The 19,356-nt window shown below is 42.7% G+C and overlaps 1 protein-coding gene across 20 annotated transcripts in view; it reads left to right on the forward strand.

The window, feature by feature from the left end:
* LOC116051373 (R3H domain-containing protein 2) overlaps positions 1–19,356 on the forward strand; it is a 79,950-nt gene that overhangs the window by 44,917 nt on the left and 15,677 nt on the right. For 5 of the 20 annotated variants that reach the window (XM_031301732.2, XM_036001872.1, XM_031301736.2 and 2 more), the window contains 7 exons: positions 3,146–3,241; positions 3,694–3,743; positions 4,075–4,170; positions 7,042–7,277; positions 8,661–8,827; positions 10,216–10,314; positions 14,241–14,534. In XM_031301732.2, the coding sequence (XP_031157592.1) occupies positions 3,146–3,241; positions 3,694–3,743; positions 4,075–4,170; positions 7,042–7,277; positions 8,661–8,827; positions 10,216–10,314; positions 14,241–14,534 (1,038 nt within the window). The remainder of the gene's footprint in view (positions 1–3,145; positions 3,242–3,693; positions 3,744–4,074; positions 4,171–7,041; positions 7,278–8,660; positions 8,828–10,215; positions 10,315–14,240; positions 14,535–19,356) is intronic. The other 15 variants (XM_031301740.2, XM_031301741.2, XM_031301747.2 and 12 more) reach the window with 12 other exon arrangements.

Genomic DNA, 19,356 nt, shown 5'->3' on the forward strand with positions numbered 1-19,356 from the left:
TATTTTAAATAAAGACACAGAACTTAACAGAGGTGCCTTACATTATCAATGGTAGCTATTTGTAAGAGCATGCAGAGCTTCAACAGTGATTACTGTACATTATTGTAGTTGCACAGTTGGCAGGTGGGTGGGAAACGGCATCCGTTCCAACAAAGATGAAAATTGGCAATCTGTTTGACTTGGGTTGAAAATAATAACTAATAATGGAGGAAACTCAGTCCCCACATTTAAGCTGTGTTTAAGTCCAAACCAAATAAACTCTCTGTCCACACCAGTTTTTTTTTTATATATAGATATTATGCTGATTGAACATCTCAGGCTTCTTGTATGCAAACATCAGCATCATTTTTCTTTTGTGAAATTGTTAAAAACTTAAAGTTAGCTTGGAGATGGTGTAATACCAATTTTCCATTTCCAACACCAATCCTACCAACACTGAGAGTGTACTTAACTACAGGGTTCGTACGGGTGTTTGAAATCCTTGAAAATGCTTGAATTTTGATGTTGTGTTTTCAAGGTTTGAAAAGTGCTTACATTTTGGATAAAATGCTTGAAAATGCTTGAAATTGTTACTGTATTTATTTCATAGGCGCCGATACCGTGGGTGCTCCCACAGAAAATACTGAGCATGGTTAGAGGTGAATGGAAATGGGGTGTGTGTGTCTTTAATTTCCCCACTAACCGACATACTCTAGGATTGCATAGATATAATTGACAGCCTGTAACAACCTGGGATTTTTGACTAGTCGGCAGCAAGTTTTCAAAACTTGTGGTGGATTTAATGGATTTGCTTTCTCGTCGGTGGTTTGGCATGGATTTTAACCAGGGTTCAACAAAAGGTAGGCTCTAAATTACTACATTCCTGCTGCTGGTGTATGGGTGTGTGTGAAAGGTGTGTCGTTGCAGCTCCAACCAACTCGCGTAGTTTTTAGTCAGTGGACTGTCATTGGCAGGCGAGAGCTAGCCATGAGAAGCAAATTTTATTTCAGTACATGTAGCCTTGTATTACGGGCTGTGAATTAAGATATCCTACAAGCCGTGTTCTAATGCACCGCTTGTTACTGGATAAGTTGTTGATTATGGCTTGCAAAGTGTTTGTGTGTAGTTTGTCAAGTAGGTTAGCCTAGGCTACTAGTTTGCATCGCTAGTTAAAGGCTACCGCTAGCTATTACTGGAATTTTAAATTAGGCTACCAAGATTGTCTTTTTTTTTATGCACCCGTGTGTCATTCTGATTACCTTGATCTTGGCATTTACGTGTCAAAGCCATCTGCTGCATCATTTTCCCTCGAGAGTATGTCATTTTTCAAACCTAGATGTCAATAATCTTTCAAAAGCAAGCACTGCAAAACATGTACTGCATACACTTTATTGAAGTTAGTGTGTGTCTGAGGTGATTTAATTGCATAATACATCATAACACCGTAACTCCAGCGCGGCAGTACAGTTCACTTTGATGGTCGGTCAGAACAAGGCAGCGTGCCATCAGGGCACCACTCTTCTTTTTTTTTTCAGTGGCGCGTGACAGAGCGGAAACAGGAAGCATGAACAAGCTCCTGGGCAACTGCATGCCAGGACTCTCAGAGTGACTGCAAGTCTCTTTTGTAAACTTACTGGGTTAAGATGAGTTCTTTTATGGTGACTGAAAGGCTTGATCCAACCAAGTAGGTCATTGAATCAAATCAAAGCATTGACGTCAATGCTGCTGCCAGTTCTGCCGTTGTTTATCTTTTTCTTCTTCTTCTAGTCCGTAGAAAGAGCAACGTCGGTAGCCTTTCCTCATTAGCGCCACCTCTGTTCAGGAGAAGACTGCAGCTAGTGTCGCGACCACCAGTGCGGGTATAAATAGTTACGATATATTCCATGACGTCACATTTGCACGCGCTAGCTGGGCTGCGGCCAGTATAATTCACGCTTAATTTGAGTGTTCAGGAGCAGCGTGAAACGAGGGCATAAAGCAGTATCTGACGTTACGGGCTTCTACCACAGTTTCCCCTTGGCTTTTTGAAGTTACGGCAAAAACATCATCTTATTTCCCCCAAAAAACAACCAAATTGAAACTTGGTGTTTGTCTACATGATAAAACTTATGTTTATTGTCCTAAAAATTACAATAACAAATTTTCACCAGAAATCGACGTTATGACCTTTTGCCTTAGTGCGCCAGCATAGCTGTCTTACTGTATGTTATGAACCATGAAGAGATTAAACATTTTAAAGGTGATAATTCAGGATTTATACAGCAACATAGTTAACTGACAACTATCATTTTCAGCATCTTACTGATTGTATTGTATTGAGAATAAACATAATTAATACAAAAACACAATTTTGGCTGTTTATAGCATTATCTCTATTAATGTGATAAAAATACTAAATAATTTTGACTATGTATTGGTATGTAATTTACGGTGGTGTAAGGTGCTGGAAAAAGCTTTAAATGGACCTTGAAAGTGCTTGAATTTGACCTTGGAAAAGGTGTACGAACCCTGTAACTATTAATAGGCCATTCTTATGCAGGAACTCGCATGTTCTTGGTTCTGTCTCTCAAAATCACAATTTTCAATTAGCAAGTATTTATTCTATTCTAAGTGTGAGCCACACAAATCCCCTATCCCGCAGCTGTGCTTTTTGCAATGCAAAACAACTTGACACTGTGTAGTCGGACTTATGACACAAGATACACATTTAAACTTTGCATGTCAGCTATAAAACTCTGAAAACATTTTTATTCGTTTCAAAAGTAAGTTAATTGCTTACTTTTACAGGTTTTCAGTTAAGCATCAGAACCCAGGTTTTCAACCACAGAAACTTATACAAAATAATAATATACTTGCTTTGTTGCTGTCTGAACCCAGTTTCCCACTCTTCTTTATTCCTTCCAAACAATTGTGCTGTTAAACCTTCCAACGCTGATTCCACCCATCAAACACTCATTTTGCACAGTTTCCATTCTGTTTGTTTTGACGGAACCCCGCCGATGCTACTGTTATAATGTGACTTGTTGCTACTTATCTTTACAGCAGGTCACACACACTAAGTGCGGCTAAACATATATTTGATAAAAAGTTTAGCATATATTTGTAAATATTGCATATTAGATTGTAACTGTCATATTTCCAATTCAATTGTTTACCCAAATGTTAGATCCGTGTGCCGCTGCAGGACGGGCGACGTAGCAAGTCCATTGAAGAGCGAGAGGAAGAGTATCAGCGGGTACGAGACCGGATCTTTGCCCGAGAAGTAAGTATTGGACCTGGACAGGGTAACAAACTCTGCGTAGGCGAGATTAACTTTAAATCACAATCCATTTCTCAATCACTATGTTACCTCCAGCTTCTTTAGACTAGTGAGAAGTTGGTATTTCTTAATTAGACAAGAATAAGAACTGTTGGTTTAATAACTTGCATAGTGAAACATGGCGTTATGTATATTTGAAGTCAGTGGTTCCCAACGTGTTTTGCTTGTAACCCGTTAATACGAAGCGAACTGTACTTCATCTCAGGGTGCCTGAAGAGGTAAAACTATACAGTATTCTTATTTCATGATGGTAATAATCTTGTGGGAACCACTGCCGCGACTTATCACATCCTAAATACAGATGATGTCGAACATGAAAACTTCTAAAAGGTTGCTATGCAAAAAGTGTTGGCCTTAAGTACTCCTGGATGAATAAAGCATTTCATAATGTGCAGGTGTCCTTTTTTTTACAGTCCTCTCAAAATGGATACATCAATGACAACAGGTAAGGATTAATCCAACTGGAGGCTCTAATGTGTGCAATGTATAATACTCTGCCACCTTTCCTCTTAAAGCTACATTTTGCTTGTTATGTTTCTGTTAGAAAAGGTAGAGGGCTGTAGAACACATTTTACAGAAGTATGTTCTATGCTATACTGTGAGGGACACACTGTCTTTGAGAAAGATTTTTAGGCAGTGGAACAAATGTTTTCTAGAAATGAGAGAGAGAGAGAGAGAGAGAGAGAGAGAGAGATTTTGTCCAGCAGCGGTAAAAGTTCTGCACTCTACCTCCTTATCTCACCCTCCCCTAAACCCTCTCCTGTTCTCCAATCCAGTCCTGTAACCCCAGCATTTTCTCCTAATGTTAACCCCAACAGACTTTCCACTGAGGGCTACTGCTCTAGCTCTCAAAAGAGGAGGCAGATCTTTAGGTATTGGGGTGCTGCTGACTTTGGCTTGTGTGTTGCCATGCCCATTCTTTGAAAGTGGTTTGGTGGTGAATTGTGGTGGTTTTTATCTCTTTGCTTGCCGTAGTCGGCTGATTGATGGCTATTCCAACACTGCACCGTGGGGCTTCCAATGGCCCATGCATGGCTGCTTTGTGGTTTCACTGGGGACTGATGACCTACTTACCCGTCCACCGTCAACTACATTTTTTATATGAAGTAACTGCATCACTTCGACAGTAACCTGTTTGTTTTGTGGTTGACTTAGTCTTGTAGTTTTTTTAACATGTCACCTGTTGCATAGTTGCACATAAACATATGTAAGCAGTATGTACATGCAATAGTGCTGTTGAACTGACAAATAGAAAATAAGAAACATGAACCTGTGAGCAAAGCATGATAACACTGTCTTTTCTTTAGAGTGTAAACTGGCTGCAACCAACAGTTATTTTCATTGTTGCTTAATCCTCTGATTGTTTTCTTTATTAACCCATTCATCTTTTGGTCGATAAAATATCAGACAATAGTGAAACATGTTCATCACAATTTCCCAGAGCCCAAGTTGACATATTTATGTGGCTTTTTTTGGTCCGACCATTAAATCCCAAAGATATTCATTTTACGGTAGTGGAGGATTAACAAAAAAGGAACATAAATTTACAAAAATATTTTAATAATACAAAATTGTTGCCAATTGTATCAATGGCTTAATCGTTTCAGCCCAAGAGTGCAACAGTATATGCAGTTTTTTCCTTTTTATTATGTAAAAGACAAGTATGTACTGTAATATACATTGTGCTGTTTGTAAACATTGTGTCTTGTGTGCCCCATGTTATTTAGAGCTTTTAGATTCAGCACTCCTTTTTTCCTTCCTGTAATACAGTAATGTGGTATTAAGGATGTATGTTCGAAGTTTTTAATCTTATGGCCTTTTTACATATCCCCTAAAAATGAGATTCATATCTCAAACCCAGCATTCACATAAGGTATATTAGGTGTTACCTTTACAGAAGGCATGCTGTTAAACTAAAAAAGCCATAAAACCGCAGACTTCTCTTAAATGAACAAACACAAAAAGCTCTTTTGTGGGGCATTAAGCCATCTAATAATGAGTGATTGCAGCACATAACAACAACATCCTAGCTTCCTCTGTTTGTGTGTGTGATGGGGAATGCTGTCGTGAGGACGGAGCTTAGATGAAATATTGTGATAAACAGCAGATTCCCTCTTCTTCCTCCTCCCGCTCATCCTGCTGTCATCTTTGTCTGCAGAGCGAAGCGAACAAGTGTGCGCCTCCCTTTACAGGGAACGGCAGAGCAACCACCCTTCCTTAAAATAGGCTGTGCAGAGAGAGGTCTCAAAATAGATCCTCCATTAATTACAGTCTCTGAAATATTTATCAGCCACAGCCACCTTCAAACACCACTCACTATCGCTACGGTTTTACAACCCATACCGCATCCCTGTTCTCGTCATGGAGATTCCCACAAACAGCCTTGCATGTTTTGAATTAATTTTACTCTTGTTCTCTCCACAAAGACAAACTGTTCATATTCCTCTTCCAGTTTTTAGAGGATGAAAAAAAACAAGTGTTTACAGCAGCTAGCATTGCTATTATTTTACTCTGCTGTCCTCAATGCAGAGTTGTATGTCACTGTTTACCCACAGGGCTTTCTATCAACATTCAACTTAATACTGCATCACCAGTATGTATAGCACATTTTTCTTTTTTAATTTCTTTTTTATTTAAGTTATTTTCAGGCACAAGGACAGTAGGACATGTTCAAACTGAACAATATTATTCTTAACGCTGACACGTCAATGACCAATTGACCATTCACTTGATGATGGAAGGGTTTCCCGAGAGTGGTGGCTACGCTTAGTGTGATCATTGGTTTTCTTGGCAGCTACCCTTATCCAGGGTGACCGCATGACAACAACACATTGAGTGTGAATACAGCAATATAGTTTAAAGAACCACAGTGGTGAACCAGTGGTTGCACGTGGTTATTTTGTAGATATTGTTGTTGAGGTACATCGTGTGTGTGTGTGTGTGTGTGTGTGTGTGTGTGTGTGTTTTATCTTCAATACAACACATTTTAAGTGCATGTGTTACTGTTTATCTGTATTCAGATGTATAACACATATCTATGCAAGGGCTCATTCTGTTGTCTCCAGTCTTTGATGGTTTGTGTGTTGAATTCATGGAAGTTTCTCATCTAGTGCCACTGTAATATCCTGTTACGCCCCAGTGTTGATTGTCTGGAGCATCTTTTCTCCCTGCATGTATGTTTTCCTATGTGGATGGGTTTGTATGTGTGTTTTGTGCGTGTGAATCTGTGTGTGTGTGTGTGTGTGTGGTCAGATGTTAAAAATTGGAAATAATATTTTTGGGTGGTTTGTTGCCTGATTTTTGTGTTGTGGTTTCACTAAACCAGCCAATATGCATCTGTGTTGAATGCCCCATCCTAAATAAAGCCTGTCACACTGTGTCCTCTCCACTGTTGATGACCTTACTGTGCTCTTCTGCTTCTGCTCTCCCCTCTATCCTATTTTGTCTTTGACTGTCCACCTATGTTTTTCTCTACTCAAATTCTCCTGTGTGCACACCTTCCCTTTTCTATATATTCTTCATCCTACCCATGTACATTATTGTCTCTCTCCTCCTCTGACTTCTTATTCTTTAACTCTGCTCTCTCTACATATCTCTCACTTGCTGCCTCTTAAATCTCCTCGCTTTAACTCTCCTGTTACTCTACTCTACACCTCTACTTTTCCTGCGCCCGTCCCCATTGTATCCCCTTCATTCCATCGCTTTGTCTCTCTCCTCTTCCTCTCTGTACTTTCTTCTCTCAGAGGAAACCGTGAGAGCTCCAGCCGGGCGTCTAGTAGTCGTCAAAGCAGCACAGACAGTGACATGAAGTGCCTGGAGCCACGGCCCTGGAGCAGCACCGACTCAGACAGCTCCAACCGCACCCTCCGGCCGCCCGTCACAAAGGCTAGCAGCTTCTCTGGCATCTCCATTCTTACCAGGGGGGATAGCCTTGGCAGCAACAAAGGCTCACAGGGAAGTTGCAAAGGCTCTCGCTCTGGTAAGGACTGTGGAGAAAAGTTGAGGCAAAAGGAGAGACTTAGCTTTTTTTGTTGTCTATGTCATAATGCTAGCATTAGCAAACTTGTTACTGAAACACTAGCTTTACTTACGCATTACAATTTTAGCTACTTAAATGAAGCAAGCACAAAATAAACTCACTCCTGTGGGGGCACTTGGAGGCATTCAAAAATTGCATTGCAAGAAGCATTTTTAAAAATTTTTTTTGCTTTCTTAAGAAATTCCTTGACACTGTTACTCTTGGCTGCTTGACGGATGATTCAGTCCTTGCTGTTTCACCAGTAAAGACGTCAGGAGATGCTTTTGACTCATTGGCTCCTGAATTTATTTCCATAGTTACACAAGATGTCGGAAGCTCCTGTAGGTTAAACTGGACTAACTATATACTTACAGAAACTTGACAGCCTAGAAACATTAAAGCTACAAACAACCCACAATGCAACACTCTGTAGGAGCTGGTGGTAAACCAGTACTTTCTGCATTCTGCAGTCTGATGTTTTTAATATGCAATTGTCTAGTCTTTGAATATAATGCAACCCCCACCTTTTTTTAGAGATTTTTTTTTGCACTAATATGGTAATTTGTTTGAACTAATTATTTAACATTCCCTGTTCAGACTGATCTCAAGAAGTGGCGTATGTATGACACGGCAATTCGTATGCCATTTTGGTGTGTTATCAAGACGCATAATCGCTTTTTTACCTCCATTGACTTACATTACCTTGCGATTGCATGTCAATTTACGCCGTAGAGAGTAGTATGAAAGCACGAAAATCTGCATAGGGAGGTTGGTTGGGCTGGTGGATGGGTCAAACAACACAGGACTTTCACCCAGGAGACCGTGGATCGTGTCCAACCGTCCCGTTGTTCTTTTCCTAAACCCAACCCTGTTATTGTTTTCCTAAACCCAACCGTCCGAAAAGTGATTGTCTGCGTCTTGATAACACGCCAAAATGGCATACAAATTGGCGTGTCATACATACGCCACTTATTGAGATCAGTCTGCTGTATACGGCGTAGACATACATAATGCGTACTAGTAACACGCCACTTGGCTTTAGAAAGTTGCGTGTATGTTTACGCAAAGTCATGATGTCACGTTGCCCTGTTAAAACAAACAAGAATCATTTGTTATTATAATAAACCCCAGGCCCAAAACATTTAAACTTGAGAGAGAGGTTTCACCTCTTGCTGGAATGTTAACTTGAGTTTGCCCTCTGGTCCAGGAAACTGTCATTATGTTGTAAAGAAGAGGATAATACAAGAAAAAATACAGGCGCATGGATAAAACCCTACAGTATTTTCTTAAGGAAGTATTTTGATAAGGAAGTTTGAGGGTTTCATGTCTTTTCTGCAACACTAGGCCTGCCCCTAGTCAGTCCTGATGTGTGTCCCCCACCTGCAGCCTCCCAGTCTAGCCGTAGTCTACTCCCCTGCCCGTCACAACAGCCACAGCCCCAGGTTCCGCCTCAGACTGCCCTGCTGCCCACCCCACAGCAACACCCCATGGGAAACCACATGATTGCTCAGGTATGTACCTCCACTGCCTGCATTTATGTCAACCATATCAGTAAAAAGTTACAAATGATCTAATTTGATATTAGGGCTGAACGATTTTTGAAAATAATTGCGATTTTTTTTTCCCAAATATTGCGATTGCGATTCGATATTCGATTATTTTTTTAAGCTCTTTGTCTTCTGTATTAGTTAAATAAGTAAATATATATATATATATATATATATATATATATATATATATATATATATATATATATATATATATATATATATATATACACATACACACACACACACACACACACACACACACACACACACACACACAAGTGTATTTTTTTTACAGTGCACAGAGAGGAGCTGCCTCCAGCCCCTCCCCCTCGTGAAGTTGCGTGCTGCCGTGTGCACTTGTTCAGAGAGGCTATCGTTGCGTTAGCTAGTTGCTGGTGTTCTTGCCATGGGATTAACTGTACTAATAAAACTGTTGAAACACCGCGGCCACGCTGCTGTGAAAGCTCCCCGAACGTCATTTATCAGTCTGATTGTTACCCCTCTCAGTGGCAGCTCCTCCACTCCATATCTTTATAACGGAGCTAACCGCTAACCGGAGCTAACCGCTAATCAGAGCTAATCGTTGCCAACCGAGCCTTGAGTTCTGTGTGCCTGTATCCATTAACTGCATGTATAGACTCAAACCCGAATAAAACCCTTCATTTTATTAAAATGGCTGTAAGTTTTAAACTACAACTCAGAGTTGTTTGAATGGCAGAAATCAGCTCAAGGTACGGCGTAGCGTTAGCGTGCTAGTTGATGCTTTTTCTGCGGAGTGCAGACTGATTTGCTCCGCGAGTCATGTGACCAAATCGCAGCCTTTGCGATTAGGAAATCGCGTTTTAACATATCGCGATATTATCGCAAATGCAATTAATCGTTCAGCCCTATTTGATATGGTGGTCAATTGAACATCTTTAATGATCAAATGTCCATCTTCCTAATATAAAAGGATTGGTTATTCTGGTCATACTGGTCTTTGAGCAACATTATAAAAGTTATTGACAGTCAGTTTCTCTTTGCATAGTAGTGATTACATTTCATTTTGTAAACCCTGTTTTTTTTTCTTTTTTATAGTGTAGAAAAAGAAACTAATGTGATTTCCATTTTTTTAATCCATCTGTTCATTAACAACTTTTCCTCTGTGTTCTAACCCACATCTTATCTGTGTCTTCATTTCTCTATATTCCTTTCTATCTGCCTGCTTCTAACACCCTCCCTCTCACTGGCTTGCTCTCTCTCTCTCTTTCTCTTTCTCTTTCTCTCTCTCTTTCTTTCTTTCTCTCTCTCTCTCTCTCTCTCTCTCTCGCGCCTCTTTATTTCCTCCCTCTTTCTGGTCGTGTGTATAGCCAGTGGCATCTCTGCAGCCCTCTCAGCCTGTCTCCTACTCCAGCCCTTCCTGCCCACAGGTTCTCCTGCCAGTTTCTCCTCCCCAGCAGTACACAATGGTACTGTCACCTCTTGTAGCTTCATCTGTATATATTAATTTAGTTATTAACTGACACCCTTTATTTCGCATTTAGCTATTGCTGTATTCTGCTAGAAACTCTTGCACCCTCATACCCTGTTCTCATTCACATTAGTTAGGTGTTTAACCACAATCATGGAAGAATTATGTATTTCTCTGGACCATTCAGGTAGTACTTTGTCTCAGGCTGTTTAAAATCTTTCCCTGCCTGAAATTTAACTCGGAGCAAGATCATTTCTTTGCTATTCCAAGTGCATGTCTGCATTTACACACACACACACACACACACACACACACACACACACACACACACACAGACACACACGTGAAAAAAGTGACAGTTGTGCTTTGTGGAATTTTAATTTTTGGTCTGCCAAGCACTTTATATTAGTATACACTGTAGTACTTTTTTGGAAGCAAATTCATGGTTATTACCATGGCTTTATTTACATTCTTTGAATATACACTGATTTATATATATTTTTTTTAAAACAACTGAATCCAGAAAAAAATTTAACTGGGTTAACAGATTTTAATAACATTTTGGAGAAAATTTTAATGTAATCCTAGGTGACCGAATGTAACTAATGTGTAATGTACATTTTGTAGTAAATAAATCAATGCAAATATTGAAATTGCAGTGCTCTCATCCTAATCAGCAAAGTGAACATGTTTTGACACATGAGCTGTGACCAGATGAGAGTTCGTATAGACCCAAACCTTAAAGGAGCTTTCCTCGAATATTTTGGGAAATGCTCTTGTTTTTTGTCAAACCCACAATCAGTTGTGAAGATCGACCAACTGCAGTACTGTGTGTTTTAGCTTTAGCTCGCAATCTAGCCACCATTACATTCGGGAATCGCCTTGACTTTGTACAGAACTGCCAAACACATTCTTATTGTACTACATGCAAAGTGATGAAATTGGTTTTGTAAGATTAGAAATATATATATATATATATATATATATATATATATATATATATGTATATATATATATATGTATATATATATATATGTATATATATATGTGTGTATATATATATATATATATATATATATATATATATATATATAGTGAGGAAAATAAGTATTTGAACACCCTGCTATTTTGCAAGTTCTCCCACTTAGAAATCATGGAGGGGTCTGAAATTGTCATCGTAGGTGCATGTCCACTGTGAGAGACATAATCTAAAAAAAAAACAATCCAGAAATCACAATGTATGATTTTTTAACTATTTATTTGTATGATACAGCTGCAAATAAGTATTTGAACACCTGAGAAAATCAATGTTAATATTTGGTACAGTAGCCTTTGTTTGCAATTACAGAGGTCAAACATTTCCTGTAGTTTTTCACCAGGTTTGCACACACTGCAGGAGGGATTTTGGCCCACTCCTCCACACAGATCTTCTCTAGATCAGTCAGGTTTTTGGGCTGTCGCTGAGAAACACGGAGTTTGAGCTCCCTCCAAAGATTCTCTATTGGGTTTAGGTCTGGAGACTGGCTAGGCCACGCCAGAACCTTGATATGCTTCTTACAGAGCCACTCCTTGGTTATCCTGGCTGTGTGCTTCGGGTCATTGTCATGTTGGAAGACCCAGCCTCGACCCATCTTCAATGCTCTAACTGAGGGAAGGAGGTTGTTCCCCAAAATCTCGCAATACATGGCCCCGGTCATCCTCTCCTTAATACAGTGCAGTCGCCCTGTCCCATGTGCAGAAAAACACCCCCAAAACATGATGCTACCACCCCCATGCTTCACAGTAGGGATGGTGTTCTTGGGATGGTACTCATCATTCTTCCTCCTCCAAACACGGTTAGTGGAATTATGACCAAAAAGTTCTATTTTGGTCTCATCTGACCACATGACTTTCTCCCATGACTCCTCTGGATCATCCAAATGGTCATTGGCAAACTTAAGACGGGCCTTGACATGTGCTGGTTTAAGCAGGGGAACCTTCCGTGCCATGCATGATTTCAAACCATGACGTCTTAGTGTATTACCAACAGTAACCTTGGAAACGGTGGTCCCAGCTCTTTTCAGGTCATTGACCAGCTCCTCCCGTGTAGTTCTGGGCTGATTTCTCACCTTTCTTAGGATCATTGAGACCCCACGAGGTGAGATCTTGCATGGAGCCCCAGTCCGAGGGAGATTGACAGTCAGGTTTAGCTTCTTCTATTTTCTAATGATTGCTCCAACAGTGGACCTTTTTTCACCAAGCTGCTTGGCAATTTCCCCGTAGCCCTTTCCAGCCTTGTGGAGGTTCAATTTTGTCTCTAGTGTCTTTGGACAGCTCTTTGGTCTTGGCCATGTTAGTAGTTGGATTCTTACTGATTGTATGGGGTGGACAGGTGTCTTTATGCAGCTAACGACCTCAAACAGGTACATCTAATTTAGGATAATAAATGGAGTGGAGGTGGACATTTTAAAGGCAGACTAACAGGTCTTTGAGGGTCAGAATTCTAGCTGATAGACAGGTGTTCAAATACTTATTTGCAGCTGTATCATACAAATAAATAGTTAAAAAATCATACATTGTGATTTCTGGATTTTTTTTTTTAGATTATGTCTCTCACAGTGGACATGCACCTACGATGACAATTTCAGACCCCTCCATGATTTCTAAGTGGGAGAACTTGCAAAATAGCAGGGTGTTCAAATACTTATTTTCCTCACTGTGTGTATATATATATATATATGCACCGATGCCAGTATCTGGTATCGGTCCGATGCCGTGCACATGTACTCGTACTTGTAATCATAATATTATTCCGATAATACCACACCTGATACCACCTCCATAGCAACGGGACATTAACATCTCCGTCGAGCAGGTAAAGGCGGCGGAAGAGAAGCAGTGCTAGCCATTTAGAGATTTTTGGCTGTAAAAATAACAGAGGCTGTTACCCAATACATGATTGCATTTGACGACCAGCCATTGTCAGTCGTTAATAATACTGGGTTTCGACGTCGTCTCAGTGTACTTGAGCCGAGGTATGAGATTTCCAGCCGTAACCACATCACAGAAACCATGTTTCCAAAGCTGCATGGATTTTTGAGAAAGCACATCAGCAACCTGTTGACTGTAAGCTTCACCACTGATATTTGGAGTAGCAGTGTTAGCCCAATGTCTCTCATCAGCTTAACAGGCATAAACATGAAGAAGCTGTTTTAACAACCACAGTGCTACTCTGCCACTAGCAAATATTTTTACATACAAGCTAAAACGAAAGCTGTCGGTTTGTAGTCTGTTTATATAGTTTGCCAAGAGTCTTTAAATTTGGACATAATGTTGTGAACTTAGCTGCTGGGTAAACAAACCATCCTCTCTCACTGGAGCGGTAAATCCACATGGCTACTTAATATGCACGTGAATGATGTCATCGTACTTTGCTTTCTTCTTTCTTTCTAAACTTCACTCAGTATTTTGATCAGGAATTATATGATTTATTTTATTGATATCAGCCCATGGGCACTGATCTTTGTATAGAAAAAATGCATGGTACTTTGAAAAAACTGCTTTGTTCTAATTAACAATATCAGAGCTGGCCAAAATTATCTGTGTGTCTGAAAACACTCTCGGACCTGTGAGGGAATATTGAGTACTCGTGTCGATGCTCAGTTTCGGCAAGTACCCAAATGTAAAAAAAAAAAAGTGGTATTCTATCTAATCTATATGTAGATGGTGCATACAGTGACTTGGTATAATGCACTTTATGGCCACTAATGCCTGCTACTGTTCTGTTGTGTCTCTGTATCAGAGTACTGTGAGTGTAATTTGCAGTTGTTAATTGTATTATACATGTATTAAATACTGTGTAATCTAGATACAAATAATTGTGTACATGTATTTAGTGTAGTGGCAATCAAAACCCACCAGTGACATCATTCCCATTCCTCCCAGGGAGAAGAGCTGGCGCCCCAATTCAGCCAGATGACGCTGAGTCGGCAGGGCTCCAGTGAGAACCCTGAGCCTCCACCTATGTATCAGGCTCCTCCCACGGTGCTGTCCCAGCACCCCCCTCCTCAGACCGGCTACATCATGGCTACCACGGGTCAGCCCATGCCTCCTCCGTCTGGCTACCAGCCTGCCGCTGGACACCCCCATCCTCCACCTCCACCACCTCCTCCATCCCAGCCCGTCATGCAGGCCCCACCACCCCCACAAGGCTACATGCAGCCCCCTCCACCTCAACAGGTACGCCACTCCTCACAGGTTGTGATAAAAAGGCATCAGACATAGGTTTAAGGTTTTGTTTGAATTACTTTAGAGTACCAGATAGAATTATTTCTGAAAAAGTGATAGTGTTGTAGCAATGAATATTTTGATTTTGATTTTGGGACCTCACCTGCTTGGCACTTTGACTGGCCAGGTATTTACTTGTATGGCAAACATGATAAATGTATTTTTGTATTATCATTATAATAGAAATTGGCCCCGGGTCAATACAAAATGCTATAATACTGTACCCTTCTTTTGTATTGCAAGTCAGGCTTGCATAATTCACAGGCATTCATATGTAGGGTAAATGGATACATGAGAGGCAACACTAAACAAAAGAACGTATACGAGTATACGAGAATGTTGATGAGATATGCGGTTTGGGCGTGTTAGTTTAAACGGAGATTAGTTCTACTGAACTTAAAAACCTTAAACCTTTAAAAAGGAGATCGCTTTTGGCTCAAAACTCAGTGTAAATGTAGCCTAAGAACCACTTGAGAGCATTCATGTCACTACATTTTGTGAATAGAAGAGTTGCATTACTGCTTTGGACAAACACTATTCCAGAAAGAGCTGATGACATTTCTGGTAACAGAGAACTTGATTGTGGTGGATTTGATGTGGACTGGCAGAATTCAAGTATTTTATTCCGTTAATATTATGTATGTGTGAAAGAGTAAATTTCTCCTTTTAGATTTGAATTCATTTCAAACACGCTGACACTATTTCCATTCATATCAGACTGTTCCTGCTTCCTTCAGATTTTTGCCACTGTGGAGGATCATATTCCTTGCATATTAATGAGTGTTAATGTAAAGACACGTTGATGAAAGAGAAGGGTACACAGTGTGATCATCGCTGCACCTTATTAACATACAGATTAGGGGTGCACAATATTGAAAAAATGTAATATTGCGATATCGATAATGAATATTGCGGGAACCATCACCTTATCGTGGTGGAGAGGTTTGTGTGTCCCTATGAACCTGAGGGCTGTGATGTCTGGAGCTTTGTGCTCCTGGTAGGGTCTCCCAAGGCAAAGTGGTCTCAGGTGAGGGGCCAGACAAAGAATGGTTCAAAAAGCCTATGAAAAAACGAGGTAGAGATGATGTGACCCTGCCCGGAGGAAGCCCAGGGCCCCCGTCTGGAGCCAGGCCCAGATGGAGGGCCCGTCAGCGAGCGCCTGATGGCCGGGTTTGCCACGGAGTCCGGCCGGGCACAGCCCGAAAAAAGCTACGTGGCACCTCTCTCTCCAACCCATGGACCCACCACCTGTGGGAGGAACCGCTGGGGTCGGGTGCGCTGCCACATGGGTGGCAGTGAAGGTCAGGGGCCTCGACGGACCAGACCCGGGCAGCAGACGCTGGCTCTGGGGACATGGAACGTCACCTCTCTGTGGGGGAAGGAGCCGGAACTTGTGCGGGAGGTGGAGCGCTACCAGTTGGATCTGGTGGGGCTTACCTCTACGCACAGTCTCGGTTCTGGAACCATACTCCTGGATAGGGGTTGGACTCTTTTCTTCTCCGAAGTTGCCCAGGGTGTGAGGCGCCAGGCGGGTGTGGGGATACTCACAAGTCCCCGGCTGAGCGCCGCTACGTTGGAGTTTACCCCGGTGGACGAGAGGGTCGCCTCCCTACGCCTGCGGGTTGTGGGGGGGGAAACTCTGACTGTTGTTTGTGCGTATGCACCAAACAAGAGCTCGGAGACCTTGAATGGAGTCCTGTATGGGGCTCCAGTGGGGGACTCCATAGTTCTGCTGGGGGACTTCAACGCGCACGTGGGCAATGATGGAGACACATGGAGAGGCGTGATTGGGAGGAACGGCCTCCCTGATCTAAACCAGAGTGGTTGTTTGTTGTTGGACTTCTGTGCTAGTCATGGATTGTCTATAACGAACACCATGTTCGAACATAGGGATGCTCATAAGTGTACTTGGTACCAGAGCACCCTAGGCCAAAGGTCAATGATTGATTTTATAATCGTTTCATCTGATCTGAGGCCGTATGTTTTGGACACTTGGGTGAAGAGAGGGGCAGAGCTGTCAACTATCTGGTGGTGAGTTGGGTCAGAGGGTGGGGGAAGACTCTGGACAGACCTGGTAAACCCAAACGGGTAGTGCGGGTGAATTGGGAACGTCTGGAGGAGGCCCCTGTCCGACAGACTTTCAACTCACACCTCCGGCGGAGCTTTTCGTGCATCCCTGTGGAGGCTGGGGGCATTGAACCCGAGTGGACAATGTTCAAAGTTTCCATTGCTGAAGCTGCGGCGGGGAGCTGTGGTCTTAGGGTCTTAGGTGCCTCAAGGGACGGTAACCCACGAACACCGTGGTGGACACCGGTGGTCAGGGAAGCCGTCCGACTGAAGAAGGAGTCTTTCCGGGATATGTTATCCCAGAGGACTCTGGAGGCAGTTGCAAGGTACCGAAGGGCCCGAAGGGCTGCAGCCTCTGCCGTGAAAGAGGCAAAGCAGCGGGTGTGGGAGAAGTTCAGAGAAGACATGGAGAAGGACTTTCGGTCGGCACCAAGGTGCTTCTGGAAAACCGTTCGCCACCTCAGGAGGGGGAAGCGGGGAACCATCCAAGCTGTGTACAGTGGGACGGATGGGACGCTGTTGACCTCAACTGAGGAGGTAATAGGGCGGTGGAAGGAGCACTTTGAGGAACTCCTAAATCCGACTAATACGCCCTCTATGGTAGAGGCAGAGCTGGAGGATGATGGGGGATTGTCGTCAATTTCCCTGGTGGAAGTTGCTGAGGTAGTTAAACAACTCCACAGTGGCAAAGCCCCAGGGATTGATGAGATCCGTCCAGAAATGCTTAAAGCTCTGGGTGTGGAGGGGTTGACTTGGTTGACACCCCTCTTCAACACTGCGTGAAAGTCGGGGACGGTGCCTAAGGAGTGGCAGACCGGGGTGGTGGTTCCCCTTTTCAAAAAGGGGGACCAGAGGGTGTGTGCCAATTACAGGGGTATCACACTTCTCAGCCTCCCCGGTAAAGTCTACTCCAAGGTGCTGGAAAGGAGGGTTCGGTCAATAGTCGAACCTCAAGTTGAAGAGGAACAATGCGGATTCCGTCCTGGTCGTGGAACAACGGACCAGATCTTTACTCTTGCAAGGATCCTGGAGGGAGCCTGGGAGTATGCCCAACCGGTCTACATGTGCTTTGTGGATCTGGAGAAGGCGTATGACCGGGTCCCCCGGGAGATACTGTGGGAGGTGCTGCGGGAGTATGGGGTGAGGGGGTCCCTTCTCAGGGCCATCCAATCTCTGTACGACCAAAGCGAGAGCTGTGTCCGTGTTCTCGGCAGTAAGTCGGACTCGTTTCAGGTTCATCTACATTTCAGTTTTCGTTCCTACCCTCACCTATGGTCATGAAGGCTGGGTCATGACCGAAAGAACAAGATCCAGGGTACAAGCGGCCGAAATGGGTTTCCTCAGGAGGGTGGCTGCCGTCTCCCTTAGAGATAGGGTGAGAAGCTCAGTCATCCGTGAGGAGCTCGGAGTAGAGCCGCTGCTCCTTCGCGTCGAAAGGAGCCAGTTGAGGTGGTTCGGGCATCTGGTAAGGATGCCCCCTGGGCGCCTCCCTAGGGAGGTGTTCCAGGCGCGTCCAGCTGGGAGGAGGCTTCGGGGAAGACCCAGGACTAGGTGGAGGGATTATATCTTCAACCTGGCCTGGGAACGCCTCGGGATCCCCCAGTCGGAGCTGGTTAATGTGGCTCGGGAAAGGGAAGTTTGGGGTCCCCTGCTGGAGCTGCTACCCCCGCGACCCGATACCGGATAAGCGGACGAAGATGGATGGATGGAACATTGCGATATCAATATTAATTTCAATATTATGATATAATATTAAACGTAAAATTACTAAAGTTATGGGAAAATGCATCAAAATAGATTTATAACAAATAAAACAAGTTTTCTTACGACACAAAGTTTATTTCAACTGACGGTCATATTGGACTGGTACAACATGTGTCTACAGAACAGGACGTGTTTTACTGGTTGGACAGTATAAAATAAATAAAGAGCATGTCTATAGAAGAGGACATGTTGTACTGGTTGTATATACACTACAGTATAAAAAACAATGCAATGCAACATCTGCTTGCTTAAAGCCAAAGTATTTCCAAGCTACAGAGGAGGCATTACTTTTGGCCACTAAAGTTTCCTCTTCAATCTCTGTTATTTCGTCGTCTCCCAGAGCAACGCTCATTTTCTTACTTTTCTGTTCTTTTTGCTCCACTGGCTCCCTTCGCTCTCTCTTTAGGTCCTTTCTTTTCTTTTGCTTCGTTTTGTTGTCTCTGTCTATTTCTTCACTGATTTATGGTTCTGCGGAGGCTCCACGCAGCTGATGTTTATACTTGTGCGCTGGTGTGTGCGTCAAGCCGGTGGGTGTGTGTGTGTGTGTGTGTGTGTGTGTGTGTGTGTGTGTGTGTGTGTGGTAGAGCAAGGAAGAAGTGAGAGAGTGACGCCGATTTTCTTCGGCGGTAGTAGCGACTCTAGAGTTATAGTGAGAGAAACAAAGTGTCTCCCCTGTTCTTTCTGACCACGGTGGGAAATCTGGAGCAAGAAAAGTTAACCCTCTCCTTGATTTCATGTTGTTTATGGAGAAGGAGAACCTGGAAATGAGTCAGGGGAAATGCAACGCTACCAAGTGATGTGTATTTTTTGAGAGGTGCATCAAAGAGTATAGACGTAACAAGAGGCGAAACTCAATAGAATGTTATGCTGCAGCTTGCAATGGAACGTTGCAGCTCCGCCATCTTTGACTGAATGCAACACAACGTTCCATTGAGTTTCGCCT

The sequence above is a fragment of the Sander lucioperca genome, chromosome 6 (assembly GCF_008315115.2).
Source record: "Sander lucioperca isolate FBNREF2018 chromosome 6, SLUC_FBN_1.2, whole genome shotgun sequence".
Taxonomy (NCBI): Eukaryota; Metazoa; Chordata; class Actinopteri; order Perciformes; family Percidae; genus Sander; species Sander lucioperca.